At 38.2% G+C, this 24,186-nt stretch overlaps 1 protein-coding gene across 12 annotated transcripts in view; it reads left to right on the top strand.

Moving 5' to 3' along the window:
* The window catches only part of EYA1 (EYA transcriptional coactivator and phosphatase 1), a 159,928-nt gene that overhangs the window by 111,206 nt on the left and 24,536 nt on the right, over window positions 1–24,186 (top strand). For all 12 annotated transcript variants that reach the window (XM_038128447.1, XM_038128446.1, XM_038128451.1 and 9 more), the window contains 3 exons: window positions 1,368–1,507; window positions 2,731–2,814; window positions 8,783–8,872. In XM_038128447.1, the coding sequence (XP_037984375.1) occupies window positions 1,368–1,507; window positions 2,731–2,814; window positions 8,783–8,872 (314 nt within the window). The remainder of the gene's footprint in view (window positions 1–1,367; window positions 1,508–2,730; window positions 2,815–8,782; window positions 8,873–24,186) is intronic.

The following is a 24,186-nucleotide window of genomic DNA, read 5'->3' as shown; positions in this document are numbered from 1 at the left end:
AGTATAGGTTTGAAGGCTGAGCATGAGAATTTCAAGACCTTTTCCTTTCATTCAGCACAAGTAACTGTTATTATTTTGAGTAATTGTGCATATGTGGTGTTACACAGATGTCCAGAGTCTCCTCCTTAATTTAACCTTTGACCTCAACAGGATGTTTTCCTAGGAGAGAGAATCCCTTGTGTGAGAAGTATACCTGTCTGTTCAAGCTGGAATGCCGTGGTCTAGGCAGATTCAAATGAAAAATTTTGTATCTGCTGAACTCTAAAGAGTAGTTAATATTAACTTAGCAGTAAAATTGAGAAACATAAAAATTGCAGCTGTCTTCACTAAATTAGTGTTTTTAGGAAAAACAAAAGAAATCATGGTGACTATCAAAATAAAAGTATTTATGAAATTCAGACTGTGAAAGGAAGTTTTCAAAAGAGATTTAAAGATGTGTTATTGCATTTCTAAGGATTATGGTACTGCTACTGAAATTAATGGGAAAGATGACTGATGCTCAGTGTATGCTTTGTTAATGTACAAGTATTCACTATGATGGAGTCTATGGATGTTAAGAGTAGCAAAGTATCTTCAAACTTGCATGTTTTCAGAAAAATTCTGATGTTCTTAACTACATGAATTATCATTCTTTTTGCACCTGTTCAGTAACAGTAAATACTATTATAAATAAATGTTGCTGGAGCAGAACAATTAGCATGCAATACTGTTTGTAAAGATTTATATCCTGTATTGAAGGTACTCACTGGAAATGTTCAGTGTTGATTAGGCCTTTGAAAAATACTAGAAATATAATCTTCATAGTTGATGCATATTTAACACTTATTAGTTTAAATTACTGTAGGAAAATAAATATTCTAGTTTATGCTATATTTAGAAATAATTCTACTCTTCTGGCTCAAATGCAGCAATCTAAAAGGGTCTCCAACCAGGCAATTTGGAAAATGTTTCAATTTCTATATGTTTGGGTTTTTTTCACACCTGGTTGGATTTTTCTTACCCATCACCGTGACAGTTAGTTATTTTAAAGCATTTAAGGTATTTAAGTTTGAAAAGCTAGAGTTAAATTAATATATTTTTATGAAAAACTGGTATCCCTTAAAATTGTTTGCTTAATCTTGTAATAATTGAAGGAATGAAGCAATGAAGTTTTTTTCTCCTAAGTCTTCTATAGGCGTTTACTGAAATCATTTATCACTCTTTTTACATATAATTTGAGCTAGATGGAATTAATTTATGAATCAATATGACCACTTACTGCTTTATATTTAATTATTTTGTTAGGACTGGGTTTGGCGTGAGCAAGTAAGTTGAATATTCTGATCATTGAACTGAAGGGTAAAAGTGTTCTTTCTTTACTGCGACAGAATACAGTACAATCCACAGTCCATCAACTCCCATTAAAGATTCAGATTCAGACAGATTGCGTCGCAGCTCAGATGGGAAATCACGTGGACGTGGCAGAAGAAACAATAATCCTTCACCACCACCTGACTCTGATCTGGAGGTACTATATATTAAATATCTTTGGCCTGTTACAGAACTTTGTTTTTTTCATTATTTCACACAAAGAAGTGTTATTTGCGCATCAAAAATAAAGTGGTATTGAAACTCCCTTTTTCTTAACAGTATTTTCATAGAAAATATGATTTTTCTTCTAAAGAACCCTCTTCAGGAAGAGCTTCTACTTCCTTGGAAAATACTGGGTGTTTCTTTCTTCTTTTGATTAAATAAAGTAAACAAACAAACAAACCAAAACAAACCAAATGGTGGAAAAAAAAAAAAAAGGAGCAATCTTTTCCCAAGGCAAAGAAAGGTTTTCATGTGGACAAGAGACACTTCTAGCACAATAGTGGGGTTTGTTCTCCCATGCTCTGTTCGCATTCCTCCCAGTGGCCCATGGTTTATGTTGAGAACACATCTCCAATGACACACCGCTGCTATGAGTGTCCACACTGCATTACTTTTCTTTTCCAGAAGCTTACCCCATTTGTCATCATGGGAAATACAATCTCACCGGGATTTAAAATGTTTGTATTTGAACACTTTATTTTTCATTAAGTTATCATTTTGTGTGTGGTCAGAGGACAAATCTGAAACAGGTATTTTCCATTGTCTCTAAGCAAAATTATTTGCTGATGCCATAAGTTTTATGCATACATCATCCAAGCTCATAGTTTTTGTTCTTCAGGTGCCTAAAATGCATTAAAATTACATAAGTTAAGGGAAACAAAGTGCTTAGAAGCAGTCCGCTTTGTTTTGATTTTAGAGTTAATTTTCAAGGGCACTTACATGAATTTTTGTAAGATTTTCATTTTGTAAGACTTGCAAAAATACGGAATTCTTACCCGGAAGATTTAGTTTTCAGATGCCTCACTTCATTTATTTCAGTTTCTGTCTCACATCAAGCTTCAAAAATTACATTGTACAGTCTCATTTTCTGTGTATATTTGACTATACTAAAATTCTATTCTAATAGAAGGATTTGATATAATAGCAATTGTAGTAAAATGCTAACAGATTGTATTACCCTACCCCAGAAAAAAAAAAAAAACAAAACAAAACCAAACTTGTTAGTTTTGAAAATAAATGGCAGGGAAGCTATGGTTTTAATATGCAACCATATCAGTACAATTTTCCCATTTGTGTGCTTACTCATTCAAACTTTAACTTTCCATTTCAAGTATTAGCTTCACAAAGGAACACATTGATTTGATTCTCTTTTTACAGAGAGTATTCATTTGGGATTTGGATGAGACAATCATCATTTTCCATTCCTTGCTTACAGGGTCCTATGCTAACAGATATGGAAGGGTAAGTGTCAAGAAAGTGATGGAAATGTTCAGTAATATTTGCTGGTTTATGGTTGATACACAAGGAATACCAGAATATTAGCTGATTTTTAGAGGCAAACTGGTACTGGCCTTACAAGACAAAAAAAATCAAGCTGTTTCACATGTCCATGCTTTGCAGTTACTCAGCTTTTGTATTCAGTACGTATTTTAATAATGTTGGGATACTTGATGCTTGGGATACTCCAAGTTAATACTTTGACCACTTGAGGTTTCATTTGTAGATACAGGTTGTCTGAAACCTGTTGATGTCATCAAAATCTGCAAAGGTCTGCATCCCCTCAGAGAGTGAAGAACTTCCAGGAATTATTGCTGTGACAGATTGGCTGTGCTCTATATTGAGAGGGAAAGAAGAAGAATGCTTTTGGACATGGCCAGATTAGTCTAAAATTTTTTACCTTTGATTTTTTTAAAATCTAAATATTGACTGATGTTTTTGAAAGTCTGCTTATGAGTCAAATCTTTATATTATGCACAGTCTATAAATCATAACTGAGCTGATGAATATGTCTAAAGACAGCGGATTTCCTTGGTAATTCTCAGAAGAGAAACATGATTTTAGGTGAATAAGAGCAGTTTATGAAAGGAATGTCCTTATGAGATCAGACTTCTTTTTTTCAGGATTGTATTTGAAAGCTAACAGCTTGTGCTAAAATCTGTTACAGCCTTTTATGTTCACCTCCTGTGAGTTATAACTGGAATGTGATTTTTTGTTAACCTCAAAAATTTCTATGTGTAAAGAACAACTACATAGTTTTGTCTGGCTTCATGTAATGCCTCTGTCTTCTTGCAAAGCTTCTATTTAGCACTAGAAGGTTTTACCCTACACCCAAATGAGTGAAGGGCAAAGCTACCTCCAGTTCAGTCTGTGCCTGGGTCAGGTTCTGAGTTTCTCTCTATATCTTTTTGCACTTTGCAAACCTAAAGCAATACTTCTTTGCAACCTTTATTGCTTGTTCAGGTAAGGTTTGTTTGCAGAAATGTTTACTGTAATAACAGGGTACCCGTTCAAGGAATATAATTAGGTTTTTTCATTATATGTCAGAAAAGCAAGTTAATTCAGCAGCCTTGGTTTCCTAGGTGTTGTTAGTTTATTTTTAGTTAATTCAGCAACCTTGGTTTCCTAGGTGTTGTTAGTTTATATTTACACAGTAAAAATAAACTGTAACTTAAATGTTTCAACAATTATTGTATGGATATGTGTGGGAAAAAGCACTATAGAAGAGTATTAAATATTTACCAAAAGTTGTTTTCCATTTTTCAAAATAAAACCAGCTTTTGTGTGGTATCCCAAAATCTATGACAATTTAGTTCAGAGTGAGGAGAACAAGTCCCAGTGCTCACAAAAAAGCTCAGTGACAACAGAATCTCAGCACTGGCTCTTGGCCAGCAGAGTAGCACTGGAAAAGACTAATTAATTAGTCACTGCCATAGATGTACTAATGTGAGCATATTTTTTCCATTTGTTACTAGTTCCCTGTAGTGGATTCATTAATTAGGACCTGAACATAAACACTTTATTGCTGGATGGTTGAAGTTGAGGCAAGTGGCTGGGATTCAGTCTCAAAGAGATATAAATACATATGCTGCAAGGAGGGGGCTGACTCCTGGTTGCAGCTCCATCACTGTTGGCCCTGTTTACATAAGATGCAGCTTTTGCCCAGCTGGCTCTGGTTGCATGGCACAATATTCCTGCATTGCTAAAGGGCAGCCAGTTGTTGATGTTGAGAGGAATGATGGCATTACTGCTTAATCTTTGGATAAATACAAAATGTTTTTGGTGAGGGGTAGCAACATGCCTGTCCATGGCTCTCAGATGATGTCATGAAACTGTGCCATTCTGGTTTTGTTTTCTTAAGGTTTCATTGAAATCAGAGTTTCTCTTGGGCTATTGACAGCTTCAGGCAACAGCTAGTAATTTTCAAGGATGTTAGAGAGACAGTGTCAAATGTTCAAAGCAAACATGAGAATTTTAGTGTTTATTTGCGACAGCAGAAGGTGCATGTTTTTAAAAGACTGGCTGTGATTAATGGCCTTTAAAATCAAAAATCCAGAGCATAAGGTAATCTGGAAAAAAAAGAAAGTGGAAGGGAATTATTGTGCCTTTCACCTGTACTCTTGTTTATGAGCAATCTAACATCATGTTCTCTTATAAATCTGCACTATGGTGAGGGCTAGAAATGCCCTTTAAAAAAATTAAATCTAGGGTGATCACATAATCATTAAAATACAAAAGCTGGATCTTCAAACAAACAAAAATGTCCTAATTAAATAATAGGGGATTTGGCAACTTGGAATTCAGCTCTTTTCATAATGCCTGAGCAAGTTTCATGGTGAATGACTATGAATGATGTTCGGCCTTGCTGCTGAAGGGATTGATTTTCTTTGCCTAATTCTCCACCTCATTCTTTCTAACTTCTTCCTTGTGCCACCTTTTTTCTGTACCTTCTTACTTTTTCATCTGTTTTTATCACCTGCTCTCCTTCATTGTGCTCTATTTTCCTCCTGCTTTTTTCCTTCAGTTTTTTGTAACATAATAACACCTTTATTTTTCAGTTAACACAGTCATGGCAAAAATTACTCCACAAAGCACTATATTTTTATTTAAGGACTATTTGAATTGAGTGAATTTAGTGGAAATGTATGAAGAATATGTCCTTCCAGACAAAAAACCAAAACATTTCCATTTGCTTTTGGATTTTTTTAACTATGTACACAGAGAGATGTATTGATGAAATATAAAGTTACCAGTTAGTTTAATTGGCATTAGGGCTGATTCAATTTTGGCATTTGGAAGAAGTTGGAGCCCTTTAGGATCTTGGAGCAGGTGAAAATACAACTCAGCATTGGCACGGAATACTGTGGTCTTTACATACATTTCCATCCCCAGTGAAAGCAGTTTTATGCAGAGGTTTTAAAGGAATTTTCCTTTAAATTATAATCTATTTTATTGTGGTTTAATATACTTTAGAGATAGAGAAAAACAAAGCCTGGTTTCACTTAACCCTTCATTTGTGACCTGTAGGCTTAAGTGGAAAATAAGCCTGGTACCCAAAGTGAACTTTCCTGTTTTTCAGCTTCTTGTTTCTCCACAAAACAAAGAAATCAAGTAGGTAGAATTTAGAAATGACATACAGGCAATGCTTTGGCTCCGATGCCAGTATTCAAAACAAAAGGCTTACTTAAGCAGTTTGACATTGGTATTTCTTTTCTTTAGTTAAACTGTACCTCCCTCAGAGATTTGTACCTGATTTTGACCATACCTGAAAAGACACTGACTGAACCTGCAAATCCCAGGCAACAAGAAGAGATTGTTAGCTTTCCTACCCATTGTGTGACACCTCACAATAATTAGTTAGCAATCAATGGCTTAAAATTGCAAAAGAAGGTTGGGTATGGGATTATTTTTTTTAAAACCTTGTTCTAGCCTTGTCTATTTTTAAAGTTTACAGCCCCCACTGTAATGTCTAATGGCAGAGTTTGACATACTACGAAGCTTTAAACCAAGGTTCTTCTGCTTTTCATGAGAGCAGTTGCAAGTTTGTGACTACATAGATTAGTTAAAATGCTGATGCAGATAAGGTTTTTGCTTTTGTTAAATATGTAGCTACCAAAAGCCAGTTTAACATAGTTTTTGTGTTAATTGGAACTTCCTATTACTTCAAAAAAGATTGTATTTAAACTAGGAGTTAAGCTTTCTTTGAAAAGCAATCCATTTAGTTTGTGTTATTTAATCTGACACTTTCAGTAGGTGCCAATGAGTTTCTTATATTTTTTCTGCCTAATTAAATTAAACTAATAAATGACATTATTTTAGTATTACTTTGGAGAAAACCATTCTGTTTTATTTCTGCCATGTAAAAATACCAGTAAAATGGGTAGAAAGCTTTACAAAACCCCCTTTATACAGACTCAGAAATGTGATAAAAATGTTCAATAATAAAAAAGCAAGTAGTGTACACCTAAATGTAAAATGTATATTTGCAGCCATTAGTCTGGCTGCAATATTAATCAAATGAGTTCATAACCAGTATCATGCTCTGTTGCCCATTTATTCTGTTTTTCAAAATGATGTTCCTATTTAGGGATGGAAGTCAGAAGGGAATTATTTCTGCCTTGTTGCATTAGTAGTTGATACTCAAGATGTAGCTAGTGATCTTCATTTGCATCTTAGACCTTTAGCCCATCTAATTCCTTTAATAACTAGAGCAGAGGCTCCTGTGAGGTGTCTTCTGTTACTGCTCAGGCACAACAGAAATCTTTATCTGTTTAAAAAAAAGAAGCCTGATGAGGTGTGTAGGATGATGAGGTGCTCACTGGGCACAAAGTAGAAATGTCAAAGGGAGAAGAAGCCTCAGGCCTAGCTAGAGAGAAAATACCACCTGGTTTCCACCTCACATGCCTACAAAAGTAAAGCAGAGGAAGGCATAGATTTACAAATAGAACAATATTAAAACAGACAGGCAAAATATGTTTGTTCATGTTTCAAAGTGTTTCCATTTGAACTAAGAAGCCAAATATTTTTTTTTATTTTATTTTTTTTGTACATCAGTTTAAATAAAAGACTTATTTTTAAGGGCAAAGTTCATCAAAATAGCATGATGCAATTCTTTTCCCCATTTATAAGAGCTTTTTTTTTTATTTTAAAAAACTTACTCTTAATGGATGTGAGTTCAAGAATAGATGTTTTTCTGCTCAGTGTAGCTTTGCTTTGAAATTTCAAAAATTCTTTCTCTGGATAGCAGTTTTTGGGTTTTGGCATTTCCAGAAGGCAAACAGGCTGCCAAATCACCATTCTTTTCCAGCTTTTCACTACTGACGCATTTTGCCTTTTTAACCAGTAGTTACAGAAAAATGTTTGAAAGTTCAGAGATCATGTTGAAGCATCTATTAATTTGATTGAGAGGTGGGAAAAGAAACTAAGGACTGCATCTCTTGCTTTTTAACTGTAACTTGTCATCAAGTTTAGAATATTAGCTTATTTTAAGTAAAATATGGGTTTCCACTTCTTCAGTTCTATTTAAAATATAATTCCTAACAAACTAACATTATTAATAGAGGCTGTTATGGGATAATATAACATGTTCTTTCAAACTCATGCTCCTGTGCTCTTGGATAGACTTGGCATTATAAATGAGAAACTCTATATCAAATGTATGTATTAGGCTTTTTTTTTTTATTTTTCAGATTGAAAATATATAAAGCACCAAAAAAATCAAAACAAGACAAACATCTGTAATGCATTTGGTAACCACAATGCTGAACATGCTTTTTGAGTTTATTAGCTCAGTAAGGAGTAAGTTGTTATGGTAATTTCTGTAGAGAAGTTAAAGTGTGTTATGTATTAATAACAAACAATAGTTTTGTTCACTCTGCATGGGTGGGCCAGACTGGAAACATAATTAAAGCTTTTTTGACAATCAAGGAGCGGTTTTAAATATAATTACCATTTGCAAATAAAACATCAATAGTTCTTTGCTTTAAAGTCACTAGGTATTCCCAGGACTGAATCCTGTCATTTATGACCAGTTTATTTTGAGTAACAATAGTATTATCATACCCTTGCTTGATCATAAAACTTGTGAACAGTTGTAGAATCTGGAGAAGTTTTAGGTGAAACGGACTTGCCCTTTCTGCACAGAGAGCAAAGAGCCAGTGCCAGGGATGCATGAGGGTGACCACCGAAGTCCCACTCCAAAATCAAGGAGTCAGTTGAGTTTAAGTCATATTTTGAAGTGTTACTGGGAGGTGTTGTAGTACAGGTTGTACTGTGGACAGTAATTGTAGACAGTTACTGAACTGAAACTGACAAAGCAGATGTTGCATTTGATACAAGTGGTATGTTACGAAGAGCTGCTCCTCTAGTTTGTATTTGGGTATGTGTGTAGGGCACAGTATTGATGGTGTACTTGCTTAATTTCTTCTTTAAGGATCCTCCCACTTCTGTGTCCCTTGGACTCCGAATGGAAGAGATGATTTTCAATTTGGCGGACACACATCTATTCTTTAACGATTTAGAAGTAAGTGTTCATTCTTTTAAAACACACAGAGATGATCTAATATTTAATATTTGTCTGGTTTTATGTGTTGTTAGATGCTTTGACAATTATTTGCAGAGTTTCAATACAGAAATGCTTAGAAAATACCTATATCATTTGGTCATTAGGATATATAATAAAATCTACACTAAATGTCTGCACTGGCCTTCAAAGGTTACTACAGTTTAAATGGTAGAGTTTTATCCTCACAGGTTTTAGCACTTACGATGACAGTGGACAAGTTTCAGAAGTGGATACACCAAAGGAGATGTAAACATAGTCCGCACAGGCCATTAAATATTAAACTTCAGCTTCTATAAACAGTTGATGGCTGGGTGCAGATTTCTTGCTTGCATCCCACGGTGGGCAAGTGTTACCTTAGCCCCGAGGGACATTATAAATGTTGTATGGGCTGGCTGTGGGCTGTTCCTGGGGCTGCTGTGCCTACAGCAGGAACGGGGTGTTCTGTGCCAGGGTGTCTCTGCCTGCAGTGAGGAGCTGGGTGCCTTGCCAAGGGCTTTTTTAGCCTGCACAGCCTATGGTTTGGCAATGCTTGGGAGATCCTTCCAAAGCTTTCCAAACTGCTGAAAGAGACTGTCACTGTAATGCCTGGCTGTTTTATCTTAAAAGGGAAAAAAGCAATTTCTGATCACATTTTAATAACGCAAAAACATGAAAACAGTCAAATTTCTTTCCCATCATAGTGAAGACAGCTGTTTATTTAAAATCCAGCTGTTAAGCAAGCTTGTGGTGGGGCTGCCAACACACATTAATCATCAAGTTGTTGTTTTGCTAGATTTTAGAATAGTGTGTTATTCCAGACAGCAAAAGAATCTCAAAGATTCAAATGCAACTTTTGCTGATCAAAGTTAATTGGCAGCAATTGGCCTTTAAATATTTCCTGATGTTTCCCTTTTCAAAATCAAGCAAAATACACCTTATTCAATAGATGAGCCAAAATAATTTGAAAAATGCCAGTGTGTGATAGACCTCAAATGTGGTTTGTCCAACATCTGTCCTATATTTTGATTTCTTTTCATCTAAAAAGAAACCACTCACAGATGATTTGGCATCCTAGAACGTAATGAAATTATTGAACGTGCTTTTTTTTCTTCCATTCCTTAGAGTATTTATTTTTTATACTTACAGTAAAATAGAAGGTTTCTTTAAATTTTAAAGTAGCATTTTCTTCCATTAAGGTATCTGTATTTAAAGATATGATTGTTTTGGACAGAAGAAGCACCATCAATGAGTTGCATGTATAAGACTTATTTTTCAGATTTATCTAAAAATATAACAATGCTAGTTATTTTCCAACTCTGTTTCTGATTTCTGGTTACATTTCATTTTAACCAGAGCAGAATGAAAAAGTGCTACTCTTTCTGTATTTAAGTATATTTGATAAAGTTCAGTGTGTTTTCATTTGCTATGCAGAGCCAGATATGTAGCTGCTTCATACAGGATTGTCAACCTCACTGACTTTAGTGGAAGTTAATCAAGCACATCTTAGGGGTGGTAGATTATCTTCTGCTAATAGACATGTTGCAGCCTTAACAACACAGCACAGTAGTTCATTCACTCAAGAACTTCGAAGCTGTGTATGAGAAAACAGCTGCTGGTTCATGGAGGCAGAGGAGCTCACTGATAAGCCTGATTCTTTGCATTTCCACCATAGCAACCCAGTTTATGTTGTATGTCCAAACTGGAGTGTAATAGTTTGTGTCTATACCCTGGTCTGCCCTCCTCATGCATAGAGGCACTCAGGAGTGAGCAGTTGTGTGCATGTCCTTGTACACGAGCCCTAGTCCTTATGGCTGGGGAACATGAGCTCCAGTCTGAGGCATCATGCCTTGTCCAAGGGGTGAAGAGCACATCCAGTGTGCATAGACAAGCCTTCAGAGCACACAGTGAAAGGGTGTAAGGGAGCCTGTACTTTGTGGGAAGCAGCATGTAAGGACTAGGTCTCATCACAGACTGGGGCTTTCAGTTCACCAGCAGTGACACAGTTTTTTGAATGTATTGCAGAAATGTGGTGCTCTTGAAGGAGCATGTCCTCCTGGAGCCGCAGTTTGTCATTCTTGTGAGCATCACCATTGAACTAGCAGGGCCTGCCAGTTTCCCAAGGTCTGTGACCTCAGGGCAGATTCCTCACATCCATCTCAGAAACTCAAAATTCCAAGGACTGGTGGTTTGGAAGTTCAGGCTGCTCACAGCCTGACAGGCTTTCAGCAAAACTGTGGACAATTTGTTTGGTTATGCCTTAGGCTTAAAGCATCTGTTCTCACTGATGAAGAACTGAATCTGAAAGATCTAGCTCAGATCTAAGCTTTCTAGTTTATCAGCACAAGTATCTGGGCTGTTGGGATTGAAAACTTTTGTAGGCACCATTGGCAGTGAGCTGCAGAGCTTGGGTATCCTTGCCCACCAGTAGTATGAAGAACAGCAAAGCTGGATTTGGAACATATGTTACCCACAGAGTGGATTCTGTCTTTGAGCCTAGGCTTAATTCAAAGTGGGAACCTGAAAGCTGATGCCCTCTGCCTCACCCAGGCTTGGAGGGAACCCTTCTTGGCACATAGAGAGGCAGCTTTTAAAGGCAGGCAATCATCTGTCATAACTTTGGCCTATGATGCACATTTTTCCAGATACCACAAGTTAATGTTTTTAAATAAAAAAAAATCTTCTGTCATCCAACACATTCCAGAAAACTCTATAATCAGAATAGCTCTCTTGCTATCCAAGTGAAAATACCTTTTTGTCTTATAAAATGCTGAAGACGGATTGAACATTTTGAATGCAAAGGGCAGAGTTGCAGCAGTGATCTCTGAAGCACAGTTTGATTTTTGTATGACCTAACTGGCTTTCCAAAGCTCAGCCTAGAGATTTAGGAATGTTGTCAAGTTAAATTCTAAACTTCGGCAGTCAAATTTTTTGTCTGTGTAAAGTGAATCAATGCCCATATGTATCAGTTGAATTTAGTAGGCTGTACAGCCAGGTAAATGAATCATGTATTTCTATGTATGTTGTTCTTTACATAATAATAATAGTAATAGTAATAGTAATAGTAATAGTAATAGTAATAATAATAATAATAATAATAATAATAATAATAATAGTAGTATTTGTAATTGAAAATTTCAAACTCATTGAAAAAATTCAGTCAGATTTCACTATCTGGCTTTGAAGTCAGTATTCTCTTATTGGATGGATGAACTACAGTTAGATTTGCACCCTTATACTAGTTCTTATTTTATTGCTTTGAAAAAATAAAATTAATTGCGTATTTCCTTCACTTTGCACAGATTTATTTGGAGCAATTAATTCCAAAGTGATGTAATAGCAAATAATTTCTGATCTTTAGGAATATTCTTTAAGCAGCATGTTAAAGGGGTATGACAAAATTTTTAACATGCTGAAAAGAAAAGTATTGATGTTTACTTATGTATAATTTGATCTAAGTACCATAATAAACAATATTTTCATGCATTAGCAGTAATTTCATAATGAAATTATAGAAGTGCTCTAGGCTCAACAGTAGAAGATAGTGCAGTGTTCTAAAAATTTAGATTCCAAAATCTGCATTGGGCTTCTGAACAAGAGCTTTTGGTTTTCAGTATTGAAGTTTTTTATTTAAATATCTTATACTCTCTGTTTCATAGTTGAATTTTGATTGTGTGCAAGAGGGAATAACTATATTGATGTAGTGCCCTCAAGAGATCCACAGTTATCTCATCTGAAGATAATGTCTGATTTTGCATGCTGATTGTGTTGTGATAGGGCTAATAAGGTATAATATTTTAAAGGTCTATATGGAGCAATTATACATATTATGTATTTTAGGAGGTACGCTCCAGTGTTTTAGGGAAAGGAGCAACTTGATGATAGGACTGAAACATGACATCCACTGAGGTGATCATCTCTGGTGCAGGTGTGTTCTGTAGCAGAGCAGGGGAGCATGGCTCACAGGGGGGTTCCTCAGCCAGGGAAGCCCCTGGGGAGTACAGAGACCCACCAGGAGCCAGCTGCTCTTATGAGAGTGGCTTACTCTTCTGGCATGTGCGAGGCCAGGAGTAATGGGGGCCAATCCCTCTTCCCAAAGTAGGCAGGCCAGGAGCATGTGGCCAGGGCAGGGAGGGAGGTCATGGTGTGGCAGTTTGCTCAGCAGGGTGAGCAGGGAGGGTGACAACTCACAGGATGGACATCCACTGGCCAAGTGCAGACACGTGAAGTCTACCAGCAACCAAGCACCGTTCTGTAGCCATCTGCACAGGTCAGGGGCACTCATCCCTCCTGGCTCCCAGGGCACAATGGTGGGTACTCATCTCAGAGCAAAGGCTGCAGCTCTGATGGGCGATCTGCACCATCTGTCCTGAAGGTGGCCAATGCCTTGGCAGACAAGGCTGCTGAAGGACAAGACTGCAGTGCAGAACTCAGACTGCAGAAAGTGAATCGAGACTTCTCTTGGGGCAGGGACGGGACAACAGACCAGCCTGCCAAAGGTGTGCCAGGTGGAGGAGCTCCTGTGGCAGGTGTCTGAGCTGCAGGGAGCAGTGTGAAGACTGCACAGCATCAGGGTGGCTGAGCAGGAGTTGTATAGCTGGTTTGGTGGAGTTGCATAGCTGCTTCCAAGTACAGTCTACAGCAGACCCACAGCCCATGGCCAAACAGCCAAAACCTCCCCCAGTGGCACACACAGAAGGGAGGGAGAGCAATAGCATTGCAGAATGTAAGCAAGGACCTGCAGGAGGAAGACGCCTCCCCAAAACCTGAGGTGCCCCTGCAGAACTGCTTCACTGCTGTGCAGACTGCTTCACTCCTGCAGACACATCACGCAGGAGAGATGCTGGAGCTGAGTAAGGAGCCTGACCCCATAACCCCCCATGTAACAATGAAAGCAACCAAGAGAAGGAGAGAGGTGATAGTAATAGCTAACTCACTTCTGAGAGTCTTATTTGCTAGCATCAGGTGCTCTCTAGAGAGGTATGATGTTTGCCAGAGCCTTTATTAGGGGTTTGTCTTTTGGGGTGTGACCCCAAGACAGGATATCACCAACAGACTACCAAGCTTCACGCAGTCCTCTGACTTCTATCTGCTGCTGTTATTTCACATGGGCACCAGTAATACAGTCTGAGGAAACAAAAACAGTCAAGATGGATAACAGAGCCCTGGGAGCAGCAATAAGGGATTTTGGAGTGTGGGTAGTTTTTTGAACAATCCTCCCAGCCATAAAAAAGGAGCTTGAAAGGGCCAGTCAAATCTGGCAAATTGACAAATGGTTGCAGAACTCGTACCCCAGAGAGATGTTCTGGTATTTTAGAGCATGGGACTTGCTTGAGAAACCTGGTCTGGTGGGGCTGATTGGCTCCATCTGTCAGAGAAGATGGTCATCTTCAGTCACAGGATTGAGGAGGGCTGCTGAGGAATCTCAATCCATCCCACTCTTACCCATCTGATACCTGTGGCAGCCACAGGTGTCTAGAGCCTGGAGTGGGATCACGGGTCAGCAGAAGAGCACCTGAAGAACAGCACAAAGGAATTCCAGCCACTCCAGCCAGTAAGTTGGCTTCACCAGAGGCCCATCTTGAATGCTTCTATGCAAATACACACAGCATGGAGAGTAAACAAGAGGAGTTAGAGTCATGTACAAGTCTGCAGGTCTGTGATCTTATTGGCATCAGAGAGACTGGTGGGATGACTGTTGTGATTGGAGTGTTGGAATGAAAATATGCAAGATGTTTAGGAAGGACAGGCAGGGGTAGACAAGGAGGGCCTGTAGCCCTCTGTGTCAATGGATGTCAATGCTGGAGTGCATGCAGCACTGCCTGGAGATAGATAGATAGATAGATAGATAGATAGATAGATAGATAGATAGATAGATAGATAAGCAGCTGGCTGGGAGCTTATGAGTCAGGATTACAGGGAGAGCAGGGAACAGGTGACATTATGTCATTATGTGGGGGTCTGCTACAGACCATCTAACAAGGAAGATTGAGTGGATGAGGCTCTCTATAGACAGGAACAGCCTCACATCAGCAATTCATGGTCCTCATGGTGAGCTTCAGCCCCCCAAATATCTCTTGGAGGTACTACACATTAGGCCATAAGCAATCCAGGAGGTTCTGTAATGTGTTGGTGATGACTTCCTTCTGCAAGTGATAGAGACAACAAGGAGAGGTGCTATGCTGGACCTTGTTCTCACCAACAAGGAAGGACTGGTGGGGAGTGTGAAACTCAAGGGTTGACTGCTGTGACCATAAAATGGTGGATTTTAAGACACTTGGGGCAGCAAGGAGGGTGCACAGGAAGCTCACAATCCTGCACTTTGGAAGATTTTGGGCCTCTTCAGCAATCTGCATCTGGGTAAATCTGGGTACATTCCATATTGCGTAAATCCAGAGGAGACTGGATTGAGAGCAGTCCTGGGTGGAAGGACTTGGAGGTGTTCATAGACAAGAAGCTAAACATGACCCAGCAATGTGCATTTGCAGCCCAGAAAGCCAGTCATGTCCTGGGCTGCATCAAAAGCATGACCAGCAGGTTGAGGAGGTGATTGTTCCCCTCTACTCTCCTCTCCTGAGATCCCACCTGGAGTACTGTGTCCAGCTCTGGAGCCCCAGCTAAAGAACATAGAGTGAGTCCAGAGGAGGCCACAAAGGTGATGAGAGGATTAGAGCACCTCTCCTATGTGGAAAGGCTAAGAGAGTTGGAGTTGTTCGGCCTGGAGAAGAGAAGGCTCCAGGAATTGTGGCCTTCCATAGAGGGGAGAGCCAGAGAGGGATTTTTACAAGGTGTCATGTAGTGACAGGACAAGGGTTGATGGCTTTAAACTGAAAGAGGGTAGGTTTGGATTAGGTATTAGGTAGAAAATATTTTGTGTGAGGTTCTTGAGACACTGGAACAGGTTGCCCAGGGAAGCTGTGGATGCCCATCCCTGGAAGGGTGCAAGGCCAGGCTGGATGCAGCTTTGAGCAATCTGATCTAGTGGAAGGTGTCTCTGCCCCTGTCAGGGGGCTTGGAACTGGATGATCTCTAAAGTCCCTTCCAACCAAAACCATTTTGTGATTATATCTGCATCTTTAAAGATTGTATATGTTAATACTGATACTTTTAAAAGTTTATATTTTTTTGGCATATTGGGTGCATAATATAACAAAGCCTGTTAAAGGTATAACTAGGTATTGATGGCAGTGATTTATTAGGAACATCTTATTTGAAGAAGTTTGTTCAGTGCTTTGCAAACTTGGTTCTAAAATGACACCATCTCATTAGATCTATTCCTTTAGAGGTACTTACTGAGGCTGAATATGTCATTTAAGTATTTTTTGGTCTAATCTTGCCTAACACTTAGAATACTTTTTTTTTTGGTTTGTGTTGAATTCTATTGAAGTAATTAAAAGCAAATTAATTTGTAGTTTTATTTCATGGGATTTTTTTTCTTTTAGGACTTTTATTTCTGTTTGTTCATTTCACATTTTTTGGTGTAGGCTTTCGTGGGAATGTTCAAAATAAGATTCTAATGATACTATAAAAATCAATTTTTCCCGCCTTTGACAAGTATATAGATGCATGGTCATGATTAGCATTATTTTTTCTGCCATTTGTGAAGGATATATAATGTACACCCATGGGTTCACAATTCACTTCTGTTTGAGGAGTCTGTGCAAAATGATGACATGTGTATGGGAGTAGTTTATAATGAATGGCAATGTGGTATGAGTTTTCAGGCTACATTAGTTGTTGATATATTCCTCTTGAAATTAATCAACTAAAGATAAAAGATCAGGGAATGCCATAAGGTACTACTGTCAAGCAGTTACTTTGGTTCTTTGGGAAAAAAAAAAAATAGAATGGTCAATTATATTCCAAAAATTAAGGATGATGACCTTGATTAATTTCTTCTGAGATTGTTACATAAAATCCACTTGGTGTTCCGCATCTTATATGTTTGTGATAAAAATTCAGAGCACAATCTCTTCTGTATGTCAAAAAGAGCTGCATAATGATATCAAGATATCAAGAGTGGGGTGTTATTTCACTTTCATGAACCTTTAAGGCACCACATTAGCATTTACTGTGCAAGGACTCCTTTGGAAAACTGCCTGTGTTGGAGTTGCACATGATTTCCATAAGATGTAGCTCTGTCATTAACCACAGCTGGCTGGACCATCATCCCAGGGCAGGCAGTGGCCAAGGTGCTCCCAGACAGCACCTTCACTCCTCTGTTCTGCCCACCTGCCCCGACCAAGGTCAGCCATTCCTCAGGCACCAAGGCACAGGACAAGAACAGCCCATTTCTCCACCTCTTCACTCCATTAAATAAAGTTAGATTAATACAGAGACATTTTACAAATCCTGCATTTTACGCATATGGGAACATTTCCAGCTTTAATGAAGCATTGAGATGCTGTCTTCCACAGATGCATATTTTCACAGTTTAAAGCAGAGAATAAACAGCACTTATGTCCTTGCACTCTCATGCTCTGTGTTTGCTTTGTAAACCTCCTCCCTCCACCCACAGAGCAATAAATCCTTCCAGGACTCCTGCAAGTCTGTAACTGCTAGCTTGAATTTACAAAGATCTAGGAGTTGATAGGAAGAAATGAACTATAAGATTTTTAAAATGAAAACTGTTTTTTGTGAATTGTTTCTTGTATAATTTACTATGTGAAAGTTTTGCTCTTGTTTGTGGCCCCCAGTCATTAGACTGTATTTATCGACTCTACCTCTCCCTCCTATTCATTTTCAAGCTCAAGACTGTGTGTAGGACAGCTTTTTTACTTGAAATGTGATGGAGATGTCTGACATCCAGCAGTATTCTGAGCCCTTCTGTTCCCTAAAGGAACATAAAGGACTTCTAAGGCCCACATTGCAAGGCAGACTACCGTGTCACTAAAGCAGATGGGGATACACTCTGAACTAGCACCAGGCACTACAGCAATGTCCAAGATGGGAGATCGTTGTCAGAGCTCAGGATAAGAAAGGGAGCAGCTAATACCCAGGACAGCATCCGTAAAGCTGATCATGGAGCAGAACTCCTTGAACATTCGTTCCTTTTTGGCCTTTGCCTTCAATTCTTACAGGTGAAACCTGGCTGCCTCCCTGCTGCTGGAAGCAAATGTACCCTATAAATCACTTCTGGCACTCAAGGAGACCTTTTTTCATGACAGGGACATATATCCTCTTTTCATCAGCCTGAAAATTTCTCCTTTGTAGGTATCAGTAACGCCACAGGAGACTAAGTGACTTTCCCCACAGGTCCTTCAGTGGCCATGCACACAGCTATGTCCCCAGTGTACCACGCAGTGCCCTGTAGGAATGCCTTTGAAGCAATACAGCCATATGTTCTGTTTCTTTAATCTGAAGGAGAAAGGGAAATCATTTCCCCTCAGACCTGGGTCTGAGGTACTTTAATATGCCACAGACTTGGACTGGTAACTTTTAGCACAGTAGCACTCCAAAGGATGATTTGGGATCCTGGGCATTATGATAATTCACATTATTGAATTCATTACTGCGTTCCGCAGGCTTGCCATGTGCAGGTTATTGCACATCTCAAAGAACCATGACCACTGTAGGGTAAAATGCTCTTCTTTCTGAAAGCATTTTAGCACATCTGGTCCTAGATTCAAATAATCTAACAAATGAAGTGCTTGGATGCAAGCCAGCTCTTACGTGCAGACTTTGAGCAAGCTCCAAAGCAAGCTGGGATAGCAGGTTGGCCACTATTAGCAGTGTAGAAGTCCATCATTTATTCTTCCACACCTTGTAGAAATGTCATGGAGCCAGCTTTGGACAGTCATGACAGGTATGATGTTGCCTAGGTTTATAGAGATCTACAGTCAGTGACAGGAGTTGCTGGAGCTGCAGTCAAACCAAGGAAGTGCAGAAGGAGGATTCTGGAACTCCATTACCAGAGAGAAAAGCTTTCTCAACTTCTGCACATAATAAGAATCAGATCAAGGTCATTTTGTGTCTAAAGCTATACTCCAAGCCCTGAACGCTGACAGGGTGAGCCTTTGCTGGCATTAGGTACTAATCACTTGTCTGATGCATATTTTACAAACATATTTATGTAGATGACACGACGCGAGGTCTGTGTTTGTGGTTGCCAATACTTTGTAATTCCTGATCACTGTACCTTAGTTTTCTCATCATGGTGATGATAAGGATGATATCTACAGATGCAAGGATCATAATTCTGTCATAAAGTACTCAAGAGAGAAAAACAGCAGTTGAGTCTAGTGATTATAGCAGTTGTTGTTGTGTGCAGTTGTAGCTGTGGTCTCTCTCTTCATCTTGGTCTCTTTAACATGTTAGTCCTCAAGAACATACTTGATTATAGCAGTTGTTGTTGTGTCCAGTTGTAGCTGTGGTCTCTCTCTTGATCTTGGTCTCTTTAACATGTTAGTCCTCAAGAACATACTGGCACAACTTCTCTCTCTACTGACACAATTAGGAAATATGTGTTTTCAAACAAGGGAAAAGAAAAAAAAGTACAAAAAATTGCAAATTGTCAGCCAAGAAAGCTTTTCAGTCTTCTGTTGTATTTAATTTCTTTTCTATTTTTGAGGGATTTTTTTGTTTTGTTTTGGTTTTTGTTTTGTTTTGTTTTTTAATGATTTTTGTAAGCTGTACTTGTTCCAGTTTGAGTTATTCACACATTTCAGGTCTGATTTTTAAAGACACAGGTTAAAAAACCCCAACATTTAGAGCAGAGGGGCATCAGTCATCACTAGTCATGGCAGTGTTTCAGGTGTCTGTACTTGGGAGCTAGTAGCTAGTAAAAACTCCTCGTAGTCAGCTGGTACCAGGGCTTCTGTTCGAGATACCTATATTTTTCTGTAGTATAAATCAGCTAAAGACTAGGCAGGCATGCTTTGTGAAGAAATACATGGACATACAAATTGCCCAATATAGTATAGAGCATTTAAAGGAATCCCAGAATGGTTTGGTTTCGAAGGAGCCTTTAACAATCATCTAGTCCAACCCCATTGCCATGGTCAGGGACACTTTCTACTAGTCCAGGTTGCTCAAACCTCCGTCCAACTTCCAGCAATCCACATCCACAACTTCTCTGGGCAACTTGTTCAAGTGCCTCACTACACTCACAGTAAGGAATTTATTCCATGTACCTCTCTAAATCTCTTCTCTTTCCTACCCCTTATTCCTTGTCCTATGGTAAAAAGTCTGTCCTCATCTTTCTTCTAAATCAACTTTAAATATTGAAAAGCCACAATTAGGTCATCCCAGAGCCTTCTCTTCTCCACCCTAAACAACCCCATCTCTCTCAGGCTGACTTCACAGCCTGCCTCTTTCCTGTGCTGAGGCCCCCTGAGCTGGAAGCAGTTCTTCATGTGGGATCTCACCAGGGCAGAGAAGAGAAAAGGGGAAAATCAGCTCCCTCAACTAGACTTTGGGCCTCTTTTGGTGTAACCCTGTATACTGTTGGCTTTCTGGGGTGCAGGTTATGTCCAGGGGTTTTTATCCACTGGAATCCCTATGTCTTAAAAGGGCTACTCTCTCTCAGTTCACCACCCAGCCTCTACTGATATGGGTGATTGTCCCGGTCCAGCTGCAATACTTTGCACTTTATTGCAATTCATGAAGTTCATATTAGCCCCCTCCTCAGGCCTTTCAGTGTCCCTCTGGATGGCATCCCACTTGTCAGTGGAATGCATGCTAGTGCAAAAAGGTTTGTGGTGGGCAGCACACTAACTTTTAGTGGTATGAGACCCATCTCCAAGATGGTATACTAAAAGTGATTTCTATCAAAATGTCAAAACATGTTTTGTCTATGTATTTTCCCAAATTAGATATTCAAAGGTATTCCTTCCACTGACAGAACTAACATTCTTGTCCCTTTCCCAGGAAAAAAAATACCAAATGCTGACATGCTTTCCAGGTAGCAACTGTACCTCCCCATTACAGCTAGGTTTTGCAGAGTCTCAAATATCAGATTTAGGATCAGCTCGGTCAGGAGATAGTGTGTTGAAGGACAGTGGTAAGGCACCTGGAAGCCATTGCAATACCTGTCTCAAAGCTGTGTATAGGCAGGGTCTGTTACTGGAATCCCAGATCCACCCCACATATGTCACCTTCAATTGCAGCAGAAAGCTCAGTGCTGGGCTGCAGAGGCAGGCTCTGAAAGGCAGCGTGCAGATTGCTACAGAATAAAGGACATGAGACAGTGCTTTGAAAATTCTCTTACAGCCAGTAATGAAACAATAGAGTTGTTGTAAAAAGCCTAAGACTTGATGGAAAAGAAGAGATGCAAAACTGACTGCAAGAAATGTAACAGATTGAGAACTTTGCAACCATGAGCAGATTTCAAGACACTGTCTTATGTTATATTGCTGACACATAAAAAGGCCCTTAATGAATTCTTATTTGTGTGAGGTTGCAAAGTTGCTGATATGTGCCACAGAGCTTTTCTACAATGCAAATAGTTCCCTAAGCACAGATATGATACACTGCTTGGTGGTTCATCATATTAGATCTAAAACTAGGTAATAATGTGACTAATCCTGAAGGCCTCTTAGTACCAGAATTGTCACTTCAGATTTGAATAAGTTCATTTTATTAATTGAATTATCTGAATCAATAGAGCAGTAATGTCAAATAAATTAATAAATAATTGATGCTAACAGTAAAAGCAGTTAATGTACTAATAATGGTATTGTTTTCCTTTTAATACTAATAATTTTATTGTTTTCCTTTAATTCTTGTGTAGAGAGGCTTCACTTTGGCTTTTAATATTTCATGGAACTGATGTGAACAACCTTTTCCCAACATTTTATTTAAATATTATGAATTTGATAACACAGAACAAAATCCTATCTACTATTATAGGTGTGTCAAGACTTGTTCATAACACTAAGTATTCCATTATTAGTTTGCAATCAAACAAGTTCTATAAATTAAAATAACATTCCTGAACAGTAGATTTGGTGTTTTGGTCTCTGATTAAGCTGACAGATGTGTAAAATCTCATATAGCCAGTGAAGTCCCTGGTGCAGCTGTGAGTACTAAAGAGTGCAAGTTATTCCAGCTAAGATCAACATTAATTTACACTCAAATATCTTTCCCAGCCTGCCCTTTCTATTCACGTAATGCAGTTTTTTTGTGCTGATTCCACTACTTTGTGGCAAGCTATTTTTTTCTCATTGGACTCTTCCAATACAAAAACCCAGAAGGCAAATAATACTCAACCTTTAGAAAAAATATTTCCTGATTGATGTCGGAACCATTTTAAAATCTCATATTTGAATTATTCAGGTTGATTTCTTGAGTGGATTAATCTCTGAAAATTACATCATATAATTATTTTAGGAAAACTAGGTGAAACTAAGTGTCATCTTCACATGCTATTTTGCAGGGTGAGAGTACATTAGCCAGTCCTCACATAAGTACAAAGATTTGAAACCACAGCTTAAGCATCTTAGCAATATGCATGGTAGGTGGTTTCTATCAATCTTGTCAGCCTAGATTTAAATTTGGCATGGATTTACAAAGTTGTTTACAAGTTGTTTCATATCATGAAAGCCATTTGTGCTGGTTATGTGTGAGTGCTATGATTGAAGTTTAAATGTTAAGAAAATATGCATACATATGAATTTTAAATATATCTGTGCTGGGGTTTTAGATTGTTTTTCTTGTTTGTTTGTTTGTTTGGGTTTTTTGGTGGCAATTATATTAAAATGTTTCCACAGGGAAAAAAAAAATTCAGAAGTTTCTTTCGTTCATTTTCTTTTAAAAGCACGAAAGGAGTGCTTGAAGTTGGTTCCCAAAATGTTTGAGTTTCACAGTCTCAGGAGATTTCTACTGTTTCACTGTGGTTACAATAAGGCCTCTATCTGAATTTCATCCAGTTCAATGGTCTAATGAAACTGTAAAGAAAGGGGGAGAGCATTATTTCCTTTACTCATTGCAGTATCACTTCTGTTTTTCTGTGGTTTAAAGTCAGATTTGACTGTTGTTAATTGCATTTATAAAAATTTTCTTTAGGTATGTTCAAGAGGGTGGGTGATCCTACAGTGGACTAAAACTACCTTAAAGTGTGCTGTTAAAACATGAGGCTTTAACGAGGGCTTTAAAAAAATTGTAGACAAAAAGTTCAACAAAAGAAACAATGAAGTATTGAGGGAATGGAGCACTGATTTTATTTTTTGGGGTTTTCCAAGATCTTTGTCCAGTCAGAAGAAGGCAGTGCAGGCATTATGTGAAGGTTACCTGTGGCACAGTGCAGTCAGGAGATGAGAGCTCACGCATGTTCACTGACAGCAGGAGCAGACTGCTGAGTACTGGCTCAGCTGAAATGCTGTCACAAGAAAGATCAGCTTTATCTAAGCAAATGGTATTTTCTGAACTGTAGAAAATCCCTTCAATCAGTTGAAAGATCTCATCTTTTTCTTCTGCATATTTGTATAATTCACAGTGTAAATGTAAAGTATGGGTACACAGGGGAACCACTGCTTCCCTAGCACTATTAGGCAAGTGGAAGATTCAGTTGTAGCAGCAGTTAGAACACGAGAGAGACAGTTTCTAGGAATTTCCTTTGACTTTGAAAAGTTTAAAAATACCAATGTTTAAATTCATTTATTGGAAAGAAATATATATATTTCTCTCAAAGGTGTGCTCACAAGTCCAAAACTCCCATTATTGCCTTGGTCAAATGAATAAAGCATAAATCAAGCCATGATTACCTACAAACAAGGATTTACAAGCAGAAAAAAATAGACATTGAAAACATAAACCCCATTTTTTTTTGTTCCGTCAGTTTAATAAATTCAGACAGAAATTTGAATGTAAGCAATACAACCTCTGACTCCCCAGCTGTCAAGAGGATTAACTAATAGAACTAACATCTCTTTCCTGAATCTAATCTCCATTAGTTTGGTATTTAACACAGCAAATATAATGACTAGCAGAAGTATCTTCCACAAAAAAAAATCATAAAGCAAACAGGTTTTATTTCTAATTTTTAATTATATTGCAAATTCACAAATTATTCTTTACCATAGGAGTGTAGAAAAAAAACCAAAAAAGTTTTGTATGGATGCAAGTTTTTACTTTATAATCAAAACCACACTCAAATGGTATGTAATATTTCATGAATTGGGAAAGAGTATCTAATTTTTATTACAGCAATGTATACTCAGAAAAAAAACCTGAATACTGCTTGAATAATTCAAATTCAGTCTTTTTAAAAAATCATTATTTAAATTTTACTTAAATGAAGTACTGTGAAAAAATAATTTTAAAACCTTGCTAACAACAGAAAAGCTTTTACAATGTAA

Source organism: Motacilla alba, chromosome 2 (assembly GCF_015832195.1).
Source record: "Motacilla alba alba isolate MOTALB_02 chromosome 2, Motacilla_alba_V1.0_pri, whole genome shotgun sequence".
NCBI lineage: Eukaryota > Metazoa > Chordata > Aves > Passeriformes > Motacillidae > Motacilla > Motacilla alba.
The sequence above is the reverse complement of the archived record's forward strand: the minus strand, read 5'-3'. Positions and strand labels throughout refer to the sequence as shown.